At 37.9% G+C, this 24,530-nt stretch overlaps 1 protein-coding gene across 1 annotated transcript in view; it reads right to left on the minus strand.

The window, feature by feature from the left end:
- The window catches only part of Eea1 (early endosome antigen 1), a 127,254-nt gene that overhangs the window by 76,118 nt on the left and 26,606 nt on the right, over positions 1-24,530 (minus strand). The window contains exon 2 of the mRNA XM_045151905.1: positions 15,772-15,864. Within this exon, the coding sequence (XP_045007840.1) occupies positions 15,772-15,864 (93 nt within the window). The remainder of the gene's footprint in view (positions 1-15,771; positions 15,865-24,530) is intronic.

Here is a 24,530-nt window from a genome sequence, read left to right on the forward strand (position 1 = left end):
CTCTATAAGTAAAGAAGTATTATAATCAATAAGACTCACTGATAACCTAAGGTTGACACAAGAGAAGCCTAAAGCTAATGTATGATATATGACATGATGCAATATGATATATATGATAAAAATTATCCTTAGTCCCAGAATGAGAATATGGTTAAGACTATCATCAGAGGACTATGCTAATGATGCCATCGCAGATCCATGCTTTCCAAATTTGGGGTTGCAATTCACTAATGAATCACAAAATCAGCATACTGGGTTTAACTTTTCCTTTATGTCCCCCAACAGAATATATCAGAGTATATCTTACAAAGTAATAGTAAACAACATTTTATTAACTTTTGCATTGTGTAAGGCCAAAAAAGTATACTCATTACAGTAGCTGTCATCAGAAACATGAGGCAGCTATTAGATATTAGATGTAAGTAAAAATATTTCTTTATTGTGCCCATGCTATATGCCAGATATTTGCCCTATATAATCTCATTTAAATTTCACCTGAATTTATTTGTGGTATTACTATCATCATTTTTTTTTAATTTAATTTATTAGTTTTCTTTTCAGCAAATACAGGCAGTTTGGTACCATTGTTTAAGCTCATCCATGCTCTACCCCTCCCAATGGACCCTCGTTGATGTAAATGGGTCATGCATTCTGGAGTTAGCCCACTGTTATTGGTATGATAAATGTCTCTGCATATCATGACCCAACATGTGACTCTGACTATCATCATTTTAAAGAAAAAGAAACTAAACTGGGCATGGTGGCGCATGCCTTTAATCCCAGCACTTGGGAGGCAAAGGTAGGAGGATTACTTTGAGTTTGAGGCCCATGAGACTCCACAGTGAATTCCAGGAGAGCCTGGGCTAGAGTGAGACTCTACCTTGAAAAACCAAAATAAAAGAAACTAAACCTCAGAAAAGTTAAATGACTTTATTGAAGTCATAAACAGAAACCAAGACATATATTTATTATCATTTCAAGTATTATATAATAGTTCTGTGGAAGATACAAATTACAAAAGTGCACAATGTACTCTCAGTCCTCAGAGAACTGAAGACAGATTATACACATATAGAAAATGTCTACATTTTATGGGACTGAACTTATAATTAACCAAATGACACTGAGGTCTGTGTTTGCATATCTAACTGTAGAATGTATTTGCAAGTCAAAGGCTAAACTAACTTTATAATTGTCTGTTGGTTCTCTGAAAAAATATGTATTTGACTTCTGTATAAATTGGCAGTAATATTCACATATTATTTAAGCACAATTAACCTGCTAAACAATAGAAATCTCTCTCACCTTTGAATTTCTCCTTAGTTTGCATTCAAAGCTTTCTGTGGGTTATGAATAAAAAGCTCCCCATATTTAACACACTCATTCTCTGAGGTCTTTGAGGATGCCTTACTCAAAAATCTTACTTTAAAAAATTCTACAGGGCCAGGCATGGTGGCACATACCTTTAATCCCAGCACTCGGGAGGCAGAGGTAGGAGGATCGCCATGAGTTCGAGGCCATCCTGAGACAACATAGTGAATTCCAGGTCAGCCTGAGCTAGAGTGGGATCCTACCTCGAAAAAAATAAAATAAAAAACAAAAATAAAAAAATAAAAAGGACTATTGGATATTAACTCCGACAATACTCCCAGCCTTTATCAACCTATAATTAAATCATCAGAATATCTTCATGCCATCTATTCTGCCGGGCTATGTCATATGCTAAGCATATTTAAATTCCTTAATGAAAGACAAAAAGTGATCAACAAAAATTTCATGAAATTATTACACATACAATCTACTAATACAAGAGCAATAAATAAATTTGGTTTACTTTTGCCAATTACATGACACTTCTAAAATAGTCCTCTATTTTACATACAAAAATAAAATAAAATATAAGTAGGGGTGGTACTTCACTATGTTTGTACATGGAAAGCTACAAGTAATTACAGTATGACTTGGAAGGGTCTGTTTTCACATACAGGAATTGCCATCTTCTCTTCTGTCAATGAACACTAAAACACAATTCCCTATTCAGAACACTGCTGTTCCATGTGCTCTGCTTGACCTTCCCATTTTCTTGTCTTTTACTTTTTACTTTTGTTGTGTGTAGCATGTGTAAAGGTGTGGGCATGTGTAGAGGTGAGTGTGTGCAGCTGCACAGCCCTGTTTCCATGTATGCACGCATGTGGAGGCCAGAGGAGGGTGTTATGTGTCCTACTCTATTGATCTTCTGCCTTATTTCCTTGGACACAGATTCTTACTGACCCTGGAATTCTTCATTTTTCAGTTAACCTGGCTAACCAGAGAACTGGATTTTTCTGGTGTACATGACCAAGCTTAGCTTTTTACATGTGTTCTGGGTAACAAACTCAAGACCTCATGCTTGAGCAGCAAGCATTCTCACCAACTGAGCCATCTCCCCAACCTCTTACCTTCCTATCTTCTGTCTCAGCATTCTCTCTACTGTCCCAATATGTAATAATATATAAGGCAAGTGGCTTCCACTATCACTTACATACTAACACATGTATCTAGTCAATAACATCTCTCTATAATTCTTTTTTTAATATTTCTATTTATTTATTTTACTGAGAGAAAGAGGGAGAGAGAGAATAGGTGCAACAAGGCCTCCAGCCACTGCAAAGGAACTCCAAACGCATGTGCCACCTTGTACATCTACCTTATGTGGGTTCTAGGGAATAGAACATGAATACTTTTGGCTTTGCAGGCAAATGCCTTAACTGCTAAGCCATCCCTCAAGCCCTCTAGAATTCTTATGGATCTATGTATCCAACAATACATATCTCTATCTGCATCCCATAACCATTTCAAATATAGTAATAACTTGCTTCCCAAACCTTCCTGTCACCAACATCTATCTACCTTTCAGACAAATAGTTATCCATTCTTTCTGATAGAACACTAAACCTAAACACTCCTCCTTCCATTTTCTCACCTCCAACCTGCCTGAAGCTGGTCTTATTTGGGCATTTAGAGTCTCCTGTACAGCAACTGTGCTCCTCTGCCTAATCTAGCTTCTCCTCCCTCCGCAATCAAGGCTTCCATATTTCTAAATCAAACTCTTCATATTCTTCATTAACCTTCATCTTCAACATGACATACCCATTCCTACATAACCACTCTCCAAATGACCCACACAGTCTAATGTCTGTACCGCCTCAATCTATCAACATGCTGTGGCAATGCTGAGCTTCCTACATTTGTTTCCTTGAACACATCATGCACAGTTCCTCAAACTCCCATGCCTTTACCTATACTGCTTTTATTCTTCATCAGCTTTCCAAGTTCCTTCAATCCCACACACAACATACTGGATCTTTTCATCTATATGTCCTCAAATAGAATGTGAAACCTTCAGCATACTATATATTCCTACATTGTCTACTTAGTTACTAAAATTAGTGAACCTGGCAACATGAAATGCAGACCAAGAATAGCTTACAGTCATAATGCTTTCCAAGGATAAAATAAGCTACAGAAATACACTGAACACATTAAAAAAATAAACAAGTAAAAGCCTCTGCTCAGGGCTGGGGGATAGCTCAGCAGTTAAAGAGGCTTGCTTGCCTACCAGCCTGGGTTCAAATCCCCAGTCATCCACATAATGCTGGACAAGCATTTTCTTGCATAGGCTACAGACCCTGGTGTGTGTTACACACCAGTTTTTTTAATCCCTGCTATTTCATTAAGTGCTGACCAAAAAAAAAAAAAGGAACTCCTATAAAGGTGTATTGGTGCACACCTGTCAGCCTAACATTTGGGAGGCAGGGACAAGAGAATTGCTATTTTGAGCACAATGTGGACTACATAGCACATTCAAGGACAGCCAGGGCTATGTAGCAAAACCTTGTTTCAAATATGTCTGTGTGGTAGTTTGATTCAGGTGTCCACCATAAACTTAGGTGTTCTGAATGCTAGGTTCCCAGCTGATGGAGATTTGGGAATTAATGCCTCCTGGAGGGAGTGTATTGTTGGGGGCGGGCTTATGGGCTTTATAGCCAGTTTCCCCATGTCAGTGTTTGGCACACCCTCCTGTTGCTGTGGTCCACCTTCTGTTGGCCAGGGGGTGATGTCCACCCTCTGCTCATGCCATCATTTTCCCCTGCCATCGTGAAGCTTCCCCTTGAGCCTGTAAGCCAAAATAAATCTCTTTTTCCCAGAAGCTGCTCTTGGTTGGGTGATTTCTACCAGCAATGTGAACTGGACTGCAACAGTCTGTATGTATATATGTATCATTTTATGCAGATGGCAAAATCAAGGCTCACTTATTGGTGAGGGTACTAATTGGAAGGAAACTATTACCAGACAATGCTGTAAAACACATATATGTAAGGAACTATAATATAAGGAAAACCTCTCCCTATGGTTGCAATTACTAACTCACAAAAGATACACCCACATATACATGTACATATACATATCTCATTATCCTCACTAAAAATACATACTGTGTGCATGCAAGGCACATATATGTGTATTTCATGCATGTATGAGATTTTAGAATGAGGTTGTAAAAAGGGAGTACAAGTTGCATTGATAGAGATAACTGAAAAGCACTCAAAGCAAATGGAAAAGTATGAACAAAAACTCCGGAAGGGCAGGGGCACAACAGTTGAATAAATGCAGTGACCCCCTATGAAAAAGAAGACAGGCAGAGAGGAATGAGGAGGGGACAGGAAGGGCAGGGGGGCAAAAGGAGAAGAGGTAGTGGCAGCAGTGGCTACTGGGCTGCAAAGGTAATGTGGGACTCAGCATTGACTTCCTAATGAACACTGTATGTTTATTATCTCACTGGGTTACTCTTTTTTCAAAACAACCCATCTACCATCATGTTTCATGATGGTTTTATGTTAAACTTGTGCATTGTTGGATGCTGTGATATGCACGCATGCGCATGTGTGTGAAGACAGGTGTGAGCATACTACAGTGCACATGTGGAGGTCACAGAAAAGTTCTGACATGTTGATCCTCACCTTCCACCTCATCAGAAGCTGGTTCTTCTTCACCACGCCAGCTGCCCCTACCATCTTCCAGAGATTCTCCTGTCTCCAACCACTTCTCTCCCATTACACATACTGGGATTGCAGATGCCTTGCTATGTGGGTCCAGGGATCTGAACTTGGGCACTTGCTTGCATGGCAAGCCCTCTGTCCACTGAGCCATTTCCCCAGACCCTTAATTTAGCATTCTTATAACTTCTGCCTACTGTTACACAACACTAGCTGACACGCATTTTTGCATATGAACGCTAACAATTAGCCTGTTATTTCTTGTTTGTATCTCAACTTTTACTATGACCTTGTTATACTATTTCATCTATATCCCTATTATACTAATTAGTCCACATCTTTGGCTTTTTGTTTTGCTGCTGTGTTGCTTTGTTTCATTTTGGTTTTTGAGACAGAGCTTAGCATTGTAGCTGGCCTTGAGCTCACTCCAATCCAACTGCCTTGGCTTCCTGAATGCTGGGAGAACAGGGCATGTGCCATGACTTTTTATTGTCTCAACTTTCAAGATTTGGTGTTAGATGCTGTAGTAGTTTGAATCTATGTCCCCTAATAGACTCAAGTGTTACTAAAATTAAGTTTGCAGCTTCTGCCCCTGGCAGGCAGACTTCTACTATAGGGAAGAGGGTATGTCACTGGGGAAGGATGTGAATTCCAGACTAAAGATAAGCAGAGTGCATGAGCTCTGCCTGGGGTTCCCAGAGTGTGCGTGCTGGTGGTGGTTTCTTCTCTCTCTGTGTTTACCTGCAAAAGAGGGCCAGCTTCTTCCATTATCATGGAACTTCCCCCAGACCTATAAACTCCAAATAAATCCCTTCCTCCCCTAACTGTGTTTGGTCTGGAAATTCATCCCAGCAATGAGAAGCTGACTATGAACGATACCTATGAGTGCCAGAAAGCTAAGGATGACACTGAAGTATGCCATAGCTTCCTAAAACTTCCACATTATTACCAAATTAATACCTCAGAAAGAACTTGTTTATTCCTAAGGAGAAATTTTAGAAATCAAATTCTACCTGCATGAATTTTTCCTATGATCAGAGCTCACATGTTTAAAAAGAAACTTAAATTTTAGGATATTTCTGTGTGGTTGTTATATTCATTGTCATCTTGACAGGACCTGAAATCAACTGTGAGGGATTATACAGATTAGGTTAGACTATGTGATTATCTGTGAGGGATAATCTTCATAAAGTTAACTAGAGTAGGAACATGCACCTGAACTGTGGACAGGATCTTTTAGTTTATTGTCTGTGTGATATTAATTTGCATATGAGACTCCTTTATTTTTTTTCTAAACTAAACTGAACTCAAGGTATCTAAGGTTTCTAGATAAACAAAAAACAGAGAACTACTAGCTAACAATAATACTAAGGGCAAAAAGAAAACATTTATTTCTCTTAATCATTCCAAATTTATCACCAAATTCCAATAGATAGGCTTAAGAATAAAAGCAATACATTCTTACACTTAAGAGTTGTTATCTGCAATCCTTTCTCAGATCCAATGCACCTAACAGATACTGAAGTAATCCTATTTAATCAAATGTCCTTTTAGTTATAAGGAACCCACACATGCTAGAAAGAAGGTTCCCAGAAACATACGAAACAGAATTCCAAAAACCCTATATGTTTCAACTGGTTTAACCAGTGTCATCCTTGATATGCCAATTTTGCCCATCATCCAAGAAAATATCTGCTCCTGTGAACTTTTTTCTAGTCCCATCTATTGAATTGCCATTTTCACAGGTGACATCTTCCATAGAAACTTCCTGAGGATGAATCCCCTTCTCTACTTTTGCATACCAAAATATCTGCTACCTACAAGGTACTTTATTAATATATTAAGTGAATTTGTTATATTGTTTTCTTATATATATTTGCTTCATAGAAAAAAATCAACATACTTTTTAGTTTTCCATAGTATCAAAAGTTTGATTCTTTTATAAGATTTTCAAATGAATCAAAAAAAAAACACTCTTATCTTTGCTTTTGCAATAACAAAACTTTCACGTGAAACAGATATTATCAGGATTATCAGAGAATCCTTTCAAGCTTAAAAACTATTTCCTTTCACTTACTCCCATTCCCAGCCTTGAGTATGTACCAGCCCACTCTGCAGAGAAATGTTTTGGAATGATCCACTAATGAGACTAGTGAGAAGATGGTGTTGTATCGCCCTCACGCCCATAAGTCTGAACAGTTAAAATAATGATGGAGACAGTCTTAGATTCAGATTCTAACGCTGAATATTTTCCCAAATAAAGGACAGTAACTGTTGAAATGCAAAATCCTCTATGTAAGAATTAAAGACTTTACCCTAAAGTATGTCAATAATGCATTAATAAAACATTAATAAAGAGATACTTTCCAAATGTTAAACATAGCAAAATTTATAAAAGTGTATTAACTTAAGCTTTTATGCTTATTTACAAGTTCACAAAAGCCAGCTGTAAACAGTAAGAAAAACCAAGCAGAATACCCAGGAGCCTTCTTCCTCATCAATTCTTCACTTCAGCATGCATAATTAAAGCAATCCATATTCCCAAGCAGCAAAAAAGGAAACCAACACCCAAGACAAGGAAAAACAAAGCTATTCTGAGCAACCCATAACCAAGCTGCTAAAACAAAATATACAGGACCCACAGTCACACTGGAGTCATCAAGAAGTTCCTGTCTTCTTGTTTCATTTTCAGCATGCACTTTCTGGTAATGCTCCGATAAATCAATAGCAGTTATACATCTTTTCAAACATAATGGGCAGATGAAACCCTGTGAAATAACGACTTTTAGAAGAACAGACATTTAAAGTATTTTTAATAAAACAAAACAAAAAATTCAAACATACATAGAAGAATTAGGATTTCTCTTTTTATTATATGTAAAGGCAACGTTCAAGAAGTAACAAAAGGTGAAAATTCTATCTGAACTCACAGTTCTACTCTTACTTTCCATCTTCACATTATAAATTTATACTGGTTCAAATCTGTATTTTGAAATCCTTAGTTAGCATTTTTTTATATTTTATTTATTTATTTATTTTTTTTTTTGGTTTTTCAAGGTGGGGTTTCACTCTAGCTCAGAGTGGCCTTGAACTCATGGTGACCCTCTTACCTCTGCCTCCTGAGTGCTGGGATTAAAGGCGTGTGCCACCACACCCAGCTGTTCGAATATTCTTTAATGTATGGTATCTTTATACTTTGTTTTTTAATATTTTTATTTATTTATTTGAGATATAGATACAAAGACAGACACAGTATGAGCATTCCAGGAGCTCTTGCTGCTAAACAAACTCCATATGTACGAGCCACATTGAGCATCTGCCTTTATCTGAGTTGTATGTACTGCAAAGTAAGCGCCTTTAACCACTGGGCAATTTCCCTCCTTGATACCTTTTTAAAATTCTTTTTGTTTATGACACTTTTCTCTTACTTATCTGAAACCTGTTATTGATAAGGTTTATTTTTGATCACGAAATTACTGGCAGGTCCAACAAATGCCTTTTGTTACCTTAATGGAAGTAATGTTTAATCTTTACCATATTCGTGTAGCCTAAGATCCTATTCTTCCTATAACCACAACCCCCAACAGATGACTCTTTCTTCTGATTCTCTGAGCTAACTAAGACCATTTAAAAACAAATTCATGGGCTAAATCAGTTTAAGTTGAATAGGGGAAAACCTGTGGCTACCACAACTCTCAATGATAAAAGCCCCAAGTTGAGGTACAAAGTAAGGTACCTGCTTCTCCACAATGCTATTTAATGTCATAGCTAAAATTAAGGACCAACACTGTATGCTGCCTTCATATCAAGTGAAACCGGAAGGCAGCCATCACATGGTCTAGGAGTCATTTCCCCACTCCGTTCAGACCTATCACAGGGACCAAGCACAGGGCTTTGCTCATCCCTTAGTGGGTTTTACATCCTAACCAATGCACAGAATTATTCTAACAAGCTAATTTTTAAGAAAGAGAAAGAGAAATTAAAATTCAACAGACCGGGCTGGAGAGATGGCTTAGCGGTTAAGCGCTTGCCTGTGAAGCCTAAGGACCCCGGTTCGAGGCTCAGTTCCCCAGGTCCCACGTTAGCCAGATGCACAAGGGGGCGCACGCGTCTGGAGTTTGTCTGCAGAGGCTGGAAGCCCTGGCGCGCCCATTCTCTCTCTCTCCCTCTATCTGTCTTTCTCTCTGTGTGTCTGTCTCTCTCAAATAAATAAATTAAAAAAAAAAAATTCAACAGACCAAGGGACCTGTACATGAACTTAAGAAGGAGAGCAGACTTAAGAATAGTTCTGGTGCTAAACCAACAGCAATTATGTGATGGTTCCTATTCTCTTAATGTTATAGAAGGTAACAAAAGGTCAGAAGTCAAGGAAGACTTGAAGATAAAGCACGAAGTATCTCTACAAGTAGGAAAATGACCCTACTAAGAAAATACAGCAGATACCTACTGGAGTTGCTGCAAGAGCTTTGTTTGGTTAGCTTAGTTTTGAGCTGCTTTAGTTCATTGGTCTGACTGAGATTAACAATTATTACTCGATTCCCTTGTTAGCTCACACCTGAACACCCTACTCTGATCCCACCATATCATGGGCATAGCCTGGAACATTTTTCTTAAAATGTTTCTTGCAGTGGGGTCATAGCTCAGTGAATGCCTATATGGGTGAGCTACCCGCCCCCCACCAAGGATTCCACCTCCAGCAGCACAATAAAATAAAATGTCCTCTGTCTTGCCCTTAATAAAATCAACTGACACTCTCAGCAGGACTCAACAAAAAGCGTAGAACAGTAACTGATAAAAATGTGAGAATATAAAGGAAAAGGAACTGGTGGTCTCTTAGTGGCAAGACTATGATGATTTTTCTTTTTTTCTTTTGTCTTCTATTTTTAACCCTCCCCTCTTCTGCTCTACTTCCCCTCTTAACCAGCTTTCACCCTCCCACCCTGGCATTCTTCCTTCAACTTTCATATTACTTAAGAACTGCTACCTTTCCTACCCTTCTCCCTTGAAGCCTCATTTTCCCCTCTCTCATAGGTTCCTTTCTACCTCCCTAGCACCTACAGTTTCACTTTCTCACAAAACAACATCCCTATATCAGGCTTCTAAGCTAGAATCCACATACAAGAAGGAACATGGGGTGTTTATCTCTCTGTATCAGTCACCTCACTTAATATTTTTCACTTCCATCCATTTACCTACAAATTTCATTTCTTATGGCTGAATAGTATATTATTTGATATAAGTACCATATTTTCATTATTTATTCCTCAATTGATGGTGATCTACACAGAATAAACAATGATGAACAATCTTTCTGTACTAGAGAGTACAGTCACTTGGAAATATGTCCAGGAGTGGTATACCTGGATCATAGGATAGTTCTGTTTGTAACTTTTGAGAAACCTCCACACTGCTTTTCCATAGTGGCTGTACCACTTCACACACCTACCATAATGAATAAGGGTTCTTACCACACATTCTCACTAGCATGTCATTTGTTTTGCTTTTCTAATTTTTTAATTTATTTTTATTTAAGACAGAACAAAAGGGAGAGAGAGTGGGTGTGCTAGGGTCTCTAGCCATGACAAACAAATTCCAGACACATGTGCCACTTGGTGCATCTGGCTTACATTGGACCTAGAGACCCAAACCTAGGTCCTTATGCTTCACAGGCAAGCGCCTTAACCACTAAGCCATCTCTTCAGCCTTTGTTATTTGTTTTCTTTTTTTGTTGTTTTGGTTTTTTGAGGCAGGGTCTCACTCCAGCCCAGGCTGATCTGGAATTCACTATGGAGTCTCAGGGTGGCCTCAAACTCAATCTTCCTATCTCTGCCCCCACCCCAGTGCTGGGATTATAGGCATGCATGCTCCACCATGCCCCGCCCATGTTATTTGTTTTCTTGATGAAAGCTGATAAACAGGAATCTCAAAGTTTTTTTGTTTGGTTGGTTTTTGTTGTTGTTGTTTTGTTTTATTTTTTTGGTTTTTATAGACAGGGTTTCACTCTTGTCCAAACTGACCTGAAATTCACTATGTAGTCTCAGGCTGGCCTTGAACTCACAGTGATCCTCCTACCTCTGCCTCCCGAGTGCTGGGATTAAGGCCTGTTTATAGAGACTTAAAGCCCATGCCGGGGCTCAAAGAATTTTAATCCGTATTTCCATAGTAGTTAAAGGTGTTAATAAACATTTTTAAAATATTAAATATTATTGGCCATTTGTATATCTTCTTTTGAGGATCTTCATTTAGTTCTCCAGTTCATTTTTGGATTGGGCTATTTGTTTTAGTGTTGCTTAGTTTTTAAATTCTTTGTATATTGTATCAATCCTCTATCAGATGTATATAGCAAGCAGAAATTTCTTCACTTAGTTAACTATTTCCTTTGCTAAACATATTTTTTTTTCCTCATGATGTCCTATTGATCACTACCTTTGACCTTATTTCCTAAGCAGCCAGAGTCCTATTCAGAAAGTTCCTATCCATTCCTAGATCCTGAAGAGTTTTACCCACATATTGCTGTAACAGATTATAATAGATATATAGATAGATATTATGTGTGTATATATATGTATATTATGTGTGTATATATACACACACACATACATACATACATACACACACACACACACACACACACACACATACATGCACTATATACTTTCAGTCTCATGCTCAGGTCTTTGATTTATTTGGAGATGACTTTTGTGCAGGGTGAGAGAGAAGTATCTACTTTTATTCTTCTGCATATGATATCCTTCTGTTAAAGAAGCTATCTTTTCTCCAGTGAGACTTTTGGCATTTTTTCAAATATCAGGTAGCAACAGCAGGGTGGGTTAATGCCAGAATCTTCCATTCTGTCCTACTGATCTACATGTCTGCTTTTGTGTCAGTACCTTGATGTATTTGTCACTATGATTCTGTAATAAAGTTTGAAATCACCTACAATAATACCTCCTACCATGGGTGTGGTGTGTGTGTGTGTGTGTGTGTGTGTGTGTGTGTGTGCGTGTTGCTCAAAACTGCTTTGCTTTGGGTATCCAAGGTCTTCACATTCCTAACTTCTAATGTCTTCTTCAATTTCTCTTTTAAGTGCTTTATAGTTTCATCATAGAGGTCATTCATTTCCTTTATTAGGTTATTCCTAGTTGTTTTTGTGTTTTCTTTTTGAGGCAACTATGAATGAAGATGCTCCCCAGATTTCTTCCTTGGCTTGGTTGTTATTGGTACATAGGAAGTCTGCAGTTTTGCGTGTGCTAATTTTGTAACCTGTCACTTTGCTGAAAGGGTTCATCAGTTTTAAGAACTTTCTGAAAGAAACTTTAGCATCTCCTAAGCATAAGATATCACCAGCAAATGAGGATAGTTTCCTTTTTATATCCCTCTTGTCTGTTTCTCCTACCTTGTTGTTATAGCTAGGAATTTTAGCACTACATATATAAGATTAAAAATCAAGAAAGTAGACGCCCTTGTCTTGTTCCTAATTTTAATGGAAATGCTTTGGTTATTTCCCTATTTATTATAATGTTAGCTATATTTTGTCATAGATGGCCTTTGTTATGTTAACATAACTACTATGGGTGTTTTTTATGTTCACTTCTTTCCTCATCACTTTTTTTCTATAATGAACAAATATTATTTATTTGTTGAGAATAAAAATATTAATCCAACTAAAACGGCTAATTTACAGACTTATTTATAGTTTTGAATACGCTACCAAAATAGAGTAAAACTTAGGTCATAAATGATGACTGAGAACATTGTATAAAAGTCATATATAACTTAACATGGCATAAACCCAGAAGTTCATGACAATATGCACACAGATATATGAGTTAACTACTAAATCTATATTAAAAAAAGTATTTAAGTATTTATTTATTTGAGAGAGAGAGAGGAACAGAGAAAGAAAATGGGCATGCCACGGCCTCCTCCCTCTGCAAACAAACTCGAGATGCATACACCACTTTGTGCATATGGCTTTATGTGGATACTAGAGAATCAAACCTGGGCCACCACGTTTGTAAGCAAGCACCCTTAACCACTGAGCATCTCTCAAGCCCTTTAAGTCTCTATAAACAGGCCTTAAAATCTTCATTAAAGTGGGCAACACTCCTTTAATTCCAGCACTCAGGAGCAGAGTTAGGAGGATTGCTATGAGTTCAAGGCAGCGTGAGACTACATAGTGAATTCCAAGTCCACCTGGGCTAGAGCAAGATAAAAAATTCTTCAGGCACCAGAGGGTACACTCACAGAGTGAGTAGGCCTGTTCTCCCTATTCCCCTTCACCTCCCAGTTCCCTGGTTCTAGTTCCCCTGCTGTTGGCTTAGGGCTCCTTGGACCCTGCAAGCTTATTGAGGGAGCAGGCCCCTTGCTTGGCCTTTCTGACTGAAAGGCACATGGGTCCCAACTCCAAGATCCTCTGCTCGAGAGGGTGCTCGTGGAGTGAGGAGGCCAGATCTCCCTGCTACCCAACTCCTGGATTTTCCCAATCTCTCAAAAGCAACACCCATCCAGAAACAAGAAGCTCACAGAACGCCAAATAGACAGAATCAAAAAAGAAACTCTCCAAAGCACATCACAGTTAAAACTCCTAACAATGAAAACAAAGAGTGTGTGCCAAAAGCAGTAAGAGTGAAACAACTCCCTACATACAAAGGCAATCCCATCAGAATTACCTCAGATTTCTCAACAAAAACCTGAAAGCCAGAAGGGTCTAGAATGGAACACTTCAAAATCTAAAAAACTATAGCTTCCAACCCAACCTACTATACCTAGCAAATGTATCCCTCATAATAGATGGTGAAAGAAAAACTTTACATAAAAAAGTCAACTCCATGATTATATGAACATAAAGATAAACCTACAGACAATACTTCAGGGAATACTCTATACAGAAGAGTCAAACAACCAATCTCAAGAGCCTACAAGAAGATCACAATCACCAAAACTACAGTAGCCTCAAAAAAGTACAAAACTAAGAAAGCACCAAACCCCATAAAGCACACTATCATGACAGGGATTAAATTGAACCTCACAGTTATAACCTTAAACATTAACTATCTTAACTCATCTATCAAAAGACAGAGAGGATCAAAAAAATAGACCTTTCTATATACTGTCTTCAAGAAACCCACCTCACCACTAAAGACAGACATCTCTTCAGGGTGAAATAGTATGGAAAATGATATTCCAAGCAAATGAAAATTAGAAACAAACCAGTGTTGCTATATTAATATTTGGTAACATAGACTTCAAATCAAAATTAATCAAAAATGACAAAGAAGGCTGGAGGAATGGCTTAGTGGTTAAGGCATTTGCCTGCAAAGCCAAAGGACACTGGTTCGATTCCGTAGGGCCCATGTTAGCCAGATGCACAAAGGGGCGCACACATCTGGAATTCATTTGCAGTAGCTAGTGGCCCTGGCACGCCCATTCTGTCTCCCTTTCTTTCTCTCTCCCTCTTTCTCTATCAAATAAATAGATAAAAATAAAATTTTTTTTTTTAAATGTCAAAGAAGGCCACTTCTTCCTCATCAAGCAACAATCCAATATGAGACCATCACAATCATAAATCTGTATGTGTCAAATACAGGTATACCACAGTTTATAAAACAAAACCTTCTTGACAACAAAACAGAAATAAACACCATCATAGTTGGGGACATCAATATCCCATTATCATCAATAGACTGATCATCTAAACAGAAAATCAACAGGAAAATAATAGAGCTCAACAAGACCATAGATAAACTAGACCTAATGGACATCTATAGACTTTTCCACCCCAATTCTACAGAATGCAGTCTTCTCAGCACCCCATGGAACCTTCTCCAAAATAGACCACATGTTAGGCCATGAAGCATGCCTCTGTAAATTCAAGAATTTGAAGAACTTGCTGCATCATATCAGATCACAATGCTTTAAAGCTAGAAATTAACAACCAGCTACTGGAGTCTGAACTTTTAAAACTTTTTAAACAATGAGTGGGTTGTGGAAGAAATCAAAAAAGAAATTATAAAATTCCTAGAATTGAATGATAATGAAAACACAGCTTACCAAAACTTATAGGACACATTGAAGGCAGTCCTAAAGGAAAATGCATAGCAGAATGGGGACAGGGATGAGGGAAGAGGGTACCAACACATGATGTATCCATACAAAATATGTTGTTACTAAAATAATAAAAAAAATATTTAAAATTTTAATGAACAGTAGAAAAAAAATTTCTTAGTAACGAGTGCCATCTAAATGATTCAGCTTTGCCTCAGAAACTCCTCAGATGTTGCTAGAGGTTATATCAAAGTCACATTTAAGCCTGAAGTATCTGAGATGCCTTAATTGAGATTTTCACTAGAACAGTCCAATTACTCACCCTTAGTCAATAAAAACATTCATTTTATCACTTAATGTCTTCATGCTAATTCAATTATGTTTCTTATTTCATTCAGTCTGTTATATATATAAAGAACTACCTTAACATCAAAAAATCTTCATTAAATTGAGGTGGCAACATAAAAGATAACATGAAAAACAAATTGGCAATTATTTTTTGCACTCTTAATGTGCACTTTCTTAATCTTACAGTTAAACACTGGTATATATGTATGTGTGCAAATATGATTCAAAAGTCATATTCTAATGTGTAACAAAGACTTATATTTTTTCCTACAAAGATAAGCTAAGTCAACAATCTTTACTGTAAATATTTGCTCATTGTCTCCTATTATTATTTTCGTACCTCTGAAGAGCTTTCATTATTGACATCCACAGTATTTACTGAAGCTGCTGATGAATCTAAATCAGAACCTTGAGAGCCAACTCTCCCAGGAGTCTGAAAGAGAGATGAGAAATAAAGGAAAGCAGATGTTAATATGCTCACAAGCTACATAATAACATAACCTTCATCATGTAAGGAAAGGCTTACAAGCAATATCCTTTAGAAAGACTAATACTGTACCAAGATCTCTATATGCACTATCATTTTTCTCCTTAAAATTTTGTTTTGAATATAAGGCTTCATAGTTTCAAACTCACTTCACAAACTATCTTATTTAATCATAATATCTCTGAGAAAGGCATGGCATATGTGAGCTCTGCAGAGAAAAAACTTAAAGTAGCCAAGAGATTTGCATGTGATTTTAGAGTTAAAACACTAACAAATATTTGAAACAGGGCTGGAGTGATGGCTTAGCAGTTAAGGTACATGCCTGTGAAACCTAAGGATTCAGGTTTAATTAATGGTGGCACATGTGTCTGGAATTCAGTTGCAGAGGCTAAAGGCCCTGTCACACCCACTCTCCTGCTCTTTCTCCCTCTCTCTCTCTCTCATAAATAAATTAATAAAAATAAATCTTTTAAAAAATTAAATTTCAAATAGAACTAAAATACTGATCTTCTGATTTATTTTGCATTGCTCGCCTTACTATATGAATTCACACGACACTGACTTAAGACGTATTTTAAAAACTGCACCCTATGCAATAGTGGCACATCTGTTATGGGGAAAACCAACTGTCCTCTAATTTAAATGGAGGCCTGCTCCATGGGAGGGAACACATCCCTTATAGTAAAAACCTACAACAGGGGTAGTCATGAGCCCTAGGGGTGTAACATCTGCTGCTATCTGGCTAAATGTATATACTATGCTCATCAAACTGCCCAGGAAGCACTTTTCTTAATGTTCATACCCATATATTAATGCTACTCTCACTTTTTTGTTAGAGAACTTTCTCTTTTCAGATAGCAGTGACTTATGATGACTCAGAAGGCATCACAGTGCTGAGAAGTGACCGAAGAGTGCTCAGCACTGCAATATTTTTATCACACCTCCCAAGGCTCAGGGTCCATTGCTGAAGAGGTTATGGAAAGAATGTAAGAGCCAAAGGAAGGATAGGACTCCTTACAATGTGCTCCTCCAGAAACAAAATGGCCTGGATACCCATGACCTCACAGCACCTGACACTATCTACACAAGACCATCATAACAGCAGGAAAAAATGATAACATCAAAATAAAAGAAAGACTGATTGAGAGGGGGTGGGGATACAATAGTGTGTGGAGTTTCAAAGAGGAAAGTGGGCGGGGGGAATTACCATGGGATACTATTTACAATCATGGAAGTTGTTAATTATAAATTTTTAAATTCATTGTAAGTCTGCCTCTAAGACTTATAGTAGCATCACCAACATACATTTTGGAAGGTTAAGTTTCTCTTCTCCTAGTAGCATTTATCTTCTAATATTGTTATCCACTAATACCTAGATGTTACTTTAAATCTAGTAAAACAATGAATAAAAAGAAATTCAAAGCATAACCACTGACTCAGTAATCATCATCAAAAACATATACAGTACACAGTAGCATGATTCCACTTGTCCAAAAGAGAAGGCAGGCACAGATAAGTAACTTGCCCAAAGTCATATGGCTAATAAGTGGAAAGAAGGGCCATACTTTGATATACTAATCATTAATCAATACTGCTCCTCTGCTAGAAACACTACTGAAATGTACAATACTAGAGATTGAGAAGAATTCATTATAAGTTAGCTTCAACACACAAAAATGCTGTGCATCACCAGGAATAGTAATTAGATATCAGCTTAGGCAACAAAGTGAGACCCCATCTCAGAAAAAGAAAAAGACAGTAAGAAAGGGAGGAGGTGAAGGGATGGGATGGGGGGGTGGAGGAATGAAAGAGAAGGGAGAAGGGGAGAGAAGGGAGAAGGAAAGAGTCAGGAAGGGAGAAAGCAAAAACCAAAGCAAAGGGTAAGAATAATTTCTACTAAAATTTTCAAGTGATAAAGGAGATTAAAATCCCCAAATTTTATTTTTAGAAATACTATTACTTCAAAAACAAGAAGGGCAAGGGCTGAAGAGATGGTTCAACAATTAAGTGCACTTCCTGTACAAGCACCAGGTCCTGAAACCACCATTGTTTGATGGTCCAGATATCACATGAACATATGGGCATGGCCACATGCTCCTGTAAAGCCTAGTCCCATAGGGGACAAAGAGACCAGAGGAGTACCTAGGCTTACAAAAAAAAACACATTGGGGGAGGGGGGAGCTGGAGAAATGGCTTAATAATTAAGGTGTTTGCATATAAAGCCAAAGGACCCAGGTTCGATTCCCCAGTACCTACATAAGCCAGATGCACAACATGGCTCATGCCTCTGGCATTCGTTTGCAATGACTGCAGGCCCTGGCATGCTCATTCTCTCTACCTCTCTCTCTCTCTCTTTCTCTCTCTCTCTCATAAATAAATAAAAATAAAAATATTTTTAAAAAAACAGTCCAGAATCAGAATGGATAGAAGAGTGACAGAACTGGACACCCAACACCACTGCTACCATCACCACCACAGGTGAGCACACAGGGCACCACAAGGGTATATATCACACTATCCTCTGACTTTTCCACACACATGCCCATACACACATGTACCATACAATACACACAAAATAAATTATAAAAATAAAATTCTTTCTCAAAAGAAAAGTTGAACTAGTCAAATGGCAATCATTTCAACTAGATGGAGGAAAACAACCAAAGGCATATAAACAGATAAAATAACCCTATGTGGAAAAAACATTTTTAAAAAAGTTATCAGATAAAAAAATATCCAAACTAAATTGATAATGCAGAACAGGGTAAAACAAATATACCATGAAAATAAAGGTTATCCCTAACTACAATCCAAATAAGCACTTAAGAGTTCGCATATAAACAGCTAATAGTTCCAAATACTATCAATAATATGTCAAGAATTTTTTTTAATTTTTAGTTTTTTATTAATTAGTTTTGTATTCATCAAATACAGTCAGTTTGGTACCATTATTAGGCTCATCCATGACCTACCCCCCCCCCTTGTGTTGTTGTTGAGGTATATGCATTGTGGAGTTAGCCCACAGTTATGGGTAGGATAAATGTCTCTGCATATCATGACCCAACATGTGACTCTGACATTCTTTCCACCCCCTCTTCCACAAAATTTCCCTGAGCCATGTTGGGCTCATTTTTGGTCTGCTTCAGTGATGAGGTGTTGGGAGCCTCTGGGTCTCTGGCTCATCAAGAATTTTTAAACATTGAAAAGGCAAAACTAGGCTAGAGATACGGGTCAGTGGTTAAGGCAATTGCCTGAGAAGCCAAAGGACCCAGGTTTGATTCCCCAGTAAGCCAGATGCAGAAGGTGGCCTATGTATCTATAACTAGAGGCCCTGGCATGCCCATTCTCTCTCCCTCTGTCTCTCTCAAATAAGTAAATAATAAAAATAGCTTAAAAATTTTTAAAGGCACAACTAATCTCAAAAACAAGGTAACAATCCAGTTGAACCAACAGTAAACAAAAACACAGTTCTACAGGGTTCTGATACCAAAAACAGCAAGCAGCAAACATATTCACTATTAAGGACCAAAAGTATCACACACACAAGGTAGGTAAAAAGAAACCAGACCCATTGGGAGCTCAGCAAGTAGGCAAGGCTTCTGCCTCTTGCCATGAACAGAAACTTTCATTTAAAACACTGTAAACGCCACCAAACACTGTGCTTGAACTTGGAGTTTGATCCAAACATTTCCAGGAAAGTATTAAAAGGGCATTCTGAATAGAGCATTATTTACAAAAGTGAAAACTTGTAAGTAGCCTTAATGTTCAAAACAAGCAAATGGTTAAAATTCAAAGTACAAGTGTGAAGACTATGTAGCAAAATGAAACTATAAGTGAGATAATTAATGTAAGAGGTAATTGTAACTATGCAGAAATATAAGCACAAGGATTTTAAAAGTACATAAGATGAGTTTCATGTTAGCTTAATAATTGTTATTTTTTCGATCCCTTGTGTTACCAAAAGGATGAAGTTTGTGCTAACATTTTATTAACCACCTACCTACCTCCTTCCAAAATTGTTAGTGTTCTCATTACTTTTAAAAGTTTTCATATATTTAGAAATAATTTTTCAGAAAAGTAGGCTTCAGGAAAAGATTCAGAGAATTACAGTTATTAAACACCTATAATTAACACCTCGTATCTACAACCAAACACTAAACTAAGACAAACCAATTCAAACAAGACTATTTCCCTTCACTGCTGGTCTGAGTTAAATGCACTGCTTTTACACATCAAGCTTCAATTATCTGTAATCTCAATGTCATGTCCTACAACCTAATTAAATTCTGACACTATTGGAAAGTTGTACAAACTCCACTGATTAGGGGTCTGCACCACAACAGTGCCCACCCCTTCAGATGCCAAGAGCAAACAATAGGTCTCCAGGTTACCCATACTTCTGTCTAGCTTATAGTGCCCTCCTCCTCTGATTTGATAACTTGCTGTAAGGGCTCAGATTGTGGAGCAACATTTTACTTATGTTTTACTATAAAGAATATGAAAGAAGCAGCTAGATGAAATGGAGCTTAAGGCAAAATCTGGGGGATTGCCAAAATACAGGAGGTTCTGTCCTAGTGAAGTTAGGGGGTATATCCCCCTCCCAATTAGTGGATGTGTTCCACAACCAAGAAACCCTCCAAATGCCCTAATTTAAGGTATTTATGGAAGTTCCTTTATATAAGTATGACTGACTACATCACTGCCAGAGGCGATTGACTCAATCTCTAGCCTGCCTCCATTCCTAGAGACTGGAGGGGCAGCTCAAAGTTCTACATTTCTAATCTTTAGTTAGACCTTCTGTCAGAGGAGAAGCAGAGCATCAGGATGTTTTCATTAGTTTAGCAATCAGCAAGAGGGCCTGAAGGCAGCTACCCTCTCTAGTCTACCCTTTCTGTAATATGTAACTGCATGTCAGCACACTAACCTGTGACAAGAATAGCTCAGGAAATAATAATCTCTATTCTTGAGCTCTCTAGAACTGAGAAGCAGTTCATGACTAGGTTATTAGGATCATGTGGGCATCATTTCACCCACCTATCTGTGATAACTCATCACCCACTGTGAGAAGGCTTCCACTAGTAGGATACCCATCAACAACCCCTGCATAAGCCACCACCAAAATTAGCCTGCAAGCAAGATCTGCTTTGCAGCAAGAATCCCCTCTCAGCTAAGTTATTTTTCCCCATTAAAGTTGCCTTCCTTACCACAGTACTTTGTCTTGATTTAATTAGCCTGCCATGAATCACCTCATGTCAGTCCTAGTGGTGCAAATTTGTAATCCCAGCTTCCAGAGAGGCTGAGGAAGAAGGATCAAAAGTTCAAGGCCTACCTAAGCAACAGAGCAAGTTCAAGGTGGGCCTGAACTATACAGTAAGACAGTGTCTTATTAAACTGTAAGTTTAAAAAAAGGTGGGGAATGATGAGGATGTGGCACAAGTGTGGTGGGTGAGGATGCAGAACACTTGCCTGGCATGTACAAGGCCAGAGGTTCAATCCTCAGTACCACCAAAATTTTTTTAAAGAATCACCTTGTTAGTATATGCTAAGATATGGTTAAATGGCCTATTACAAATAATAAAAGAGGCAAGCTCACTTCACCCCTGTTACTCAGGAAATTTAAAGGTTTTAAAAGCTCTATACACTACTAGCTAGAAAGAAACTCAACCATGTATTTTTTTACAGCAGGCTGGGGAGCTAGCTCAATAGGTACCGTGCTTGCCACTCAGCATGAGAACCTAAATTTGGATCTCCAGAACCCATGTAAAATGCAATATTATGGCAGGAATCTATAATCTCAGTGCTGGTGAGGCAGCAACAGGAACGGCTAGCTAGTCCAACCAGAACAGAGAGCTCTAGGTTTAGCCAAAGAGCCTGTCTCAAAGACCAAAGTGAACAGCAACCAAGGAGGACATCTGATTCTACCTCTGGCCTCCACACAGAAGCATGCAAACCACACATTTATGTGTGACCATACACATACAATGCACCACATACATAAAAAATTAAATGTGTTGTTTACATACTAAATATGTCTATAACTCATGAAAATAAGTTTTAAAACATTATCACATCAACAATGGAATTTAGGAAATAAAAACAATAATGGATGCCTATAATATATAAAACATTCCATATTGTTGGCAATATACAAATAGATTCTTATTACCAAAAACTTTAAGATCAATACAAAACAGCATTAATCTCCACAAAAACTACTATCCAAGAGTCAAACACATGCTTAGAAAACAGCATTCTACTGGCCAAAAGAAGAAAAGATGTTATCACTGCCTACTTTATGTAACATTTTTAAAAAGAAGTACTACTGTCATGAAATTTTTTGTTCAATCTGAGGTTTCTTTGAAAGAAATGATTGATCTAGATGTTTACTGAACAGAATTAAATAACCTGCGCTGGAAAAATATAGCCCAGTGGTAGAGTACTAGCCTGCTCAAGGACCTGGGTTTGGGCTCTAATACCTCAAAATAAATAAATAAATACATAATAAGATACATGACTTAGCATAATAATGCTACTATGTGAAAGCTGTCAGAATAGAAATGGAGTCACTTAGGCTGGAGGGATGGCTTAGCGGTTAAGGCATTTGCCTGTAAAACCAAAGGACCTCCAGTAAAAGCTGAGTATACGAAAACAGAAATTTCATTTTTACAAATATCTTTTGGAAAAAAAAATTTCAGCAGGGCATGGTGATGCATGCCTTTAATCCCAGCACTTGGGAGGCAAAGGTAGGAGGATCACTATGAGTTTGAGTCTACCCTGAGACTACATAGTGAATTCCAGGTCAGCCTAGACTAGAGAGAAACCATACCTCAAAAAAAAAAAAAAAAAAAAAATTTTTTTTTCAGATACTGCTATGGGCTGAATATATAACTCCAACATTACTAAATTGACACATAAGCCCTTATTTGAAAGGGTTAAAAGGCAGAACCAGTTGAAACTGATTAAGTAAGCTGTCAAAAATGGAAACATTAACTTTATACAAGGTCTGTAAGAGGGCTATTTCTCCTTCTTCCCCTCCTACTGCGTAGGGAAGCAACAAAAACAGCACATCTGGGAAGCAGATAACCACCCTCACCACACACAGAAGCTTCCAGCACTGCTATCTTTAACTTCCCAGCCTCTGGAGCACTGAGAAAATGAATTCCTATTAGTTATAGAATACTCAAATTTTCTATAACAAATATTTTCCCAAATACTTTGTTATAGTTCAGGAGTGGACTGAGACAGATAGAAGATGCACTTTACACTTCTGATACAGGGGAGAACCCAAGTACTAGAAATTCAGTGACATACAACCCTGGAGGCTTATAACATATCTTTAAGGGTTTCTTAGAAAAATATAACTTCCAGCATGAATTTTGTTACTCTATTTCACCCTAATCCCATCATAATAACTAATTAGAATGATTTCTACAAATTCAAAAATTTTGAAAAGCCATCCACCGTATGCAAAACTTGAGCAATATCCGTTGAATACATTGAGTGTCAAACTCCAAATGAACAAGCAAGATAATACCTAACCCTTGCTATCCTTTACTAAGAGCTTAAGAACCAAGCGCTTACCACATACAGACAAAGTGAAAAGGTATATTAGTGAATGACAACTACTACTTCATGAAAAAGAATCATTTTACATAAAGCATGTGGGATGTGAGGACTATCTGGCTGCGACATCTGTGACCTCACTGATCACCAGGGTTGATTTGACTGATCTGGTTTGCTAGGAGAGTGTCCCCTTCTTCCCTCACCACTCCATGTACATCCCTCCCCAAGCTGCATGCTCATTTGAAGAGGATGACCTTCCCTGAATACGGGAGGGTGTGTCTTTAGTCAAGGGCATATGAGTTGCTGCGCTCCCCTGCTAGAACCTCCATACAAGCTCTCATATGAAGCATCTGTCTCATCTTTCCATAACAAAATGACATTTAGGGTAACCAGACAGTTCTGGTTTATGCTGAAAAGTTAGTTATTATTGTTGTTGTTGTTATTGTTGTGAGACAGGTCTTTTGTGTGGCCCAGGCTAGTCTTAGACACAATATTACTGCTTCAGCCTTCCAAGTGCAGGAAAGTTCTTTAAAGAAAATTTTCAGGAGCTGGAGAGATGACTTAGCAGTTAAAGCATTTTCCTGCAAAGCCAAAGGACCTTGGTTCAATTCCCCAGGACCCACATAAGCCAGATGCACAAGGGGGCACATACGTCTAGAGTTCATTTGCAGTGGCTAAAGGCCCTGGCATGCCCATTCCCTCTCTCCCTCTCTCTGCCTCTTTCTCTCTATCTCAAATAAATAAAAATAAAGTAAAATAAAGAAGAAATTTTTCTGTTAACATATACAGAAGGAATGAAAAGTTGAGAAAAAATACTGTTATGCAAATGCTGATGCAATTAGTCTCTTTGACTCCAATAACATCACACAACATTCTCTGAAGCTTTTCCTTTGGATAAGAAATCCTTCCATTCTTTACATTTTACTGTGTGCCTTACTTGTACTTCATTGTGGCACAATGAAGTTATACTACAAAGAAGACCCAAGTGATATTAGTAGTAGATTCCTATGGTCATGACCACTGATAGGTCTTGCCTATGTTTTAATGTC

Source organism: Jaculus jaculus, chromosome 6, assembly GCF_020740685.1.
Source record: "Jaculus jaculus isolate mJacJac1 chromosome 6, mJacJac1.mat.Y.cur, whole genome shotgun sequence".
Classification (NCBI taxonomy): domain Eukaryota; kingdom Metazoa; phylum Chordata; class Mammalia; order Rodentia; family Dipodidae; genus Jaculus; species Jaculus jaculus.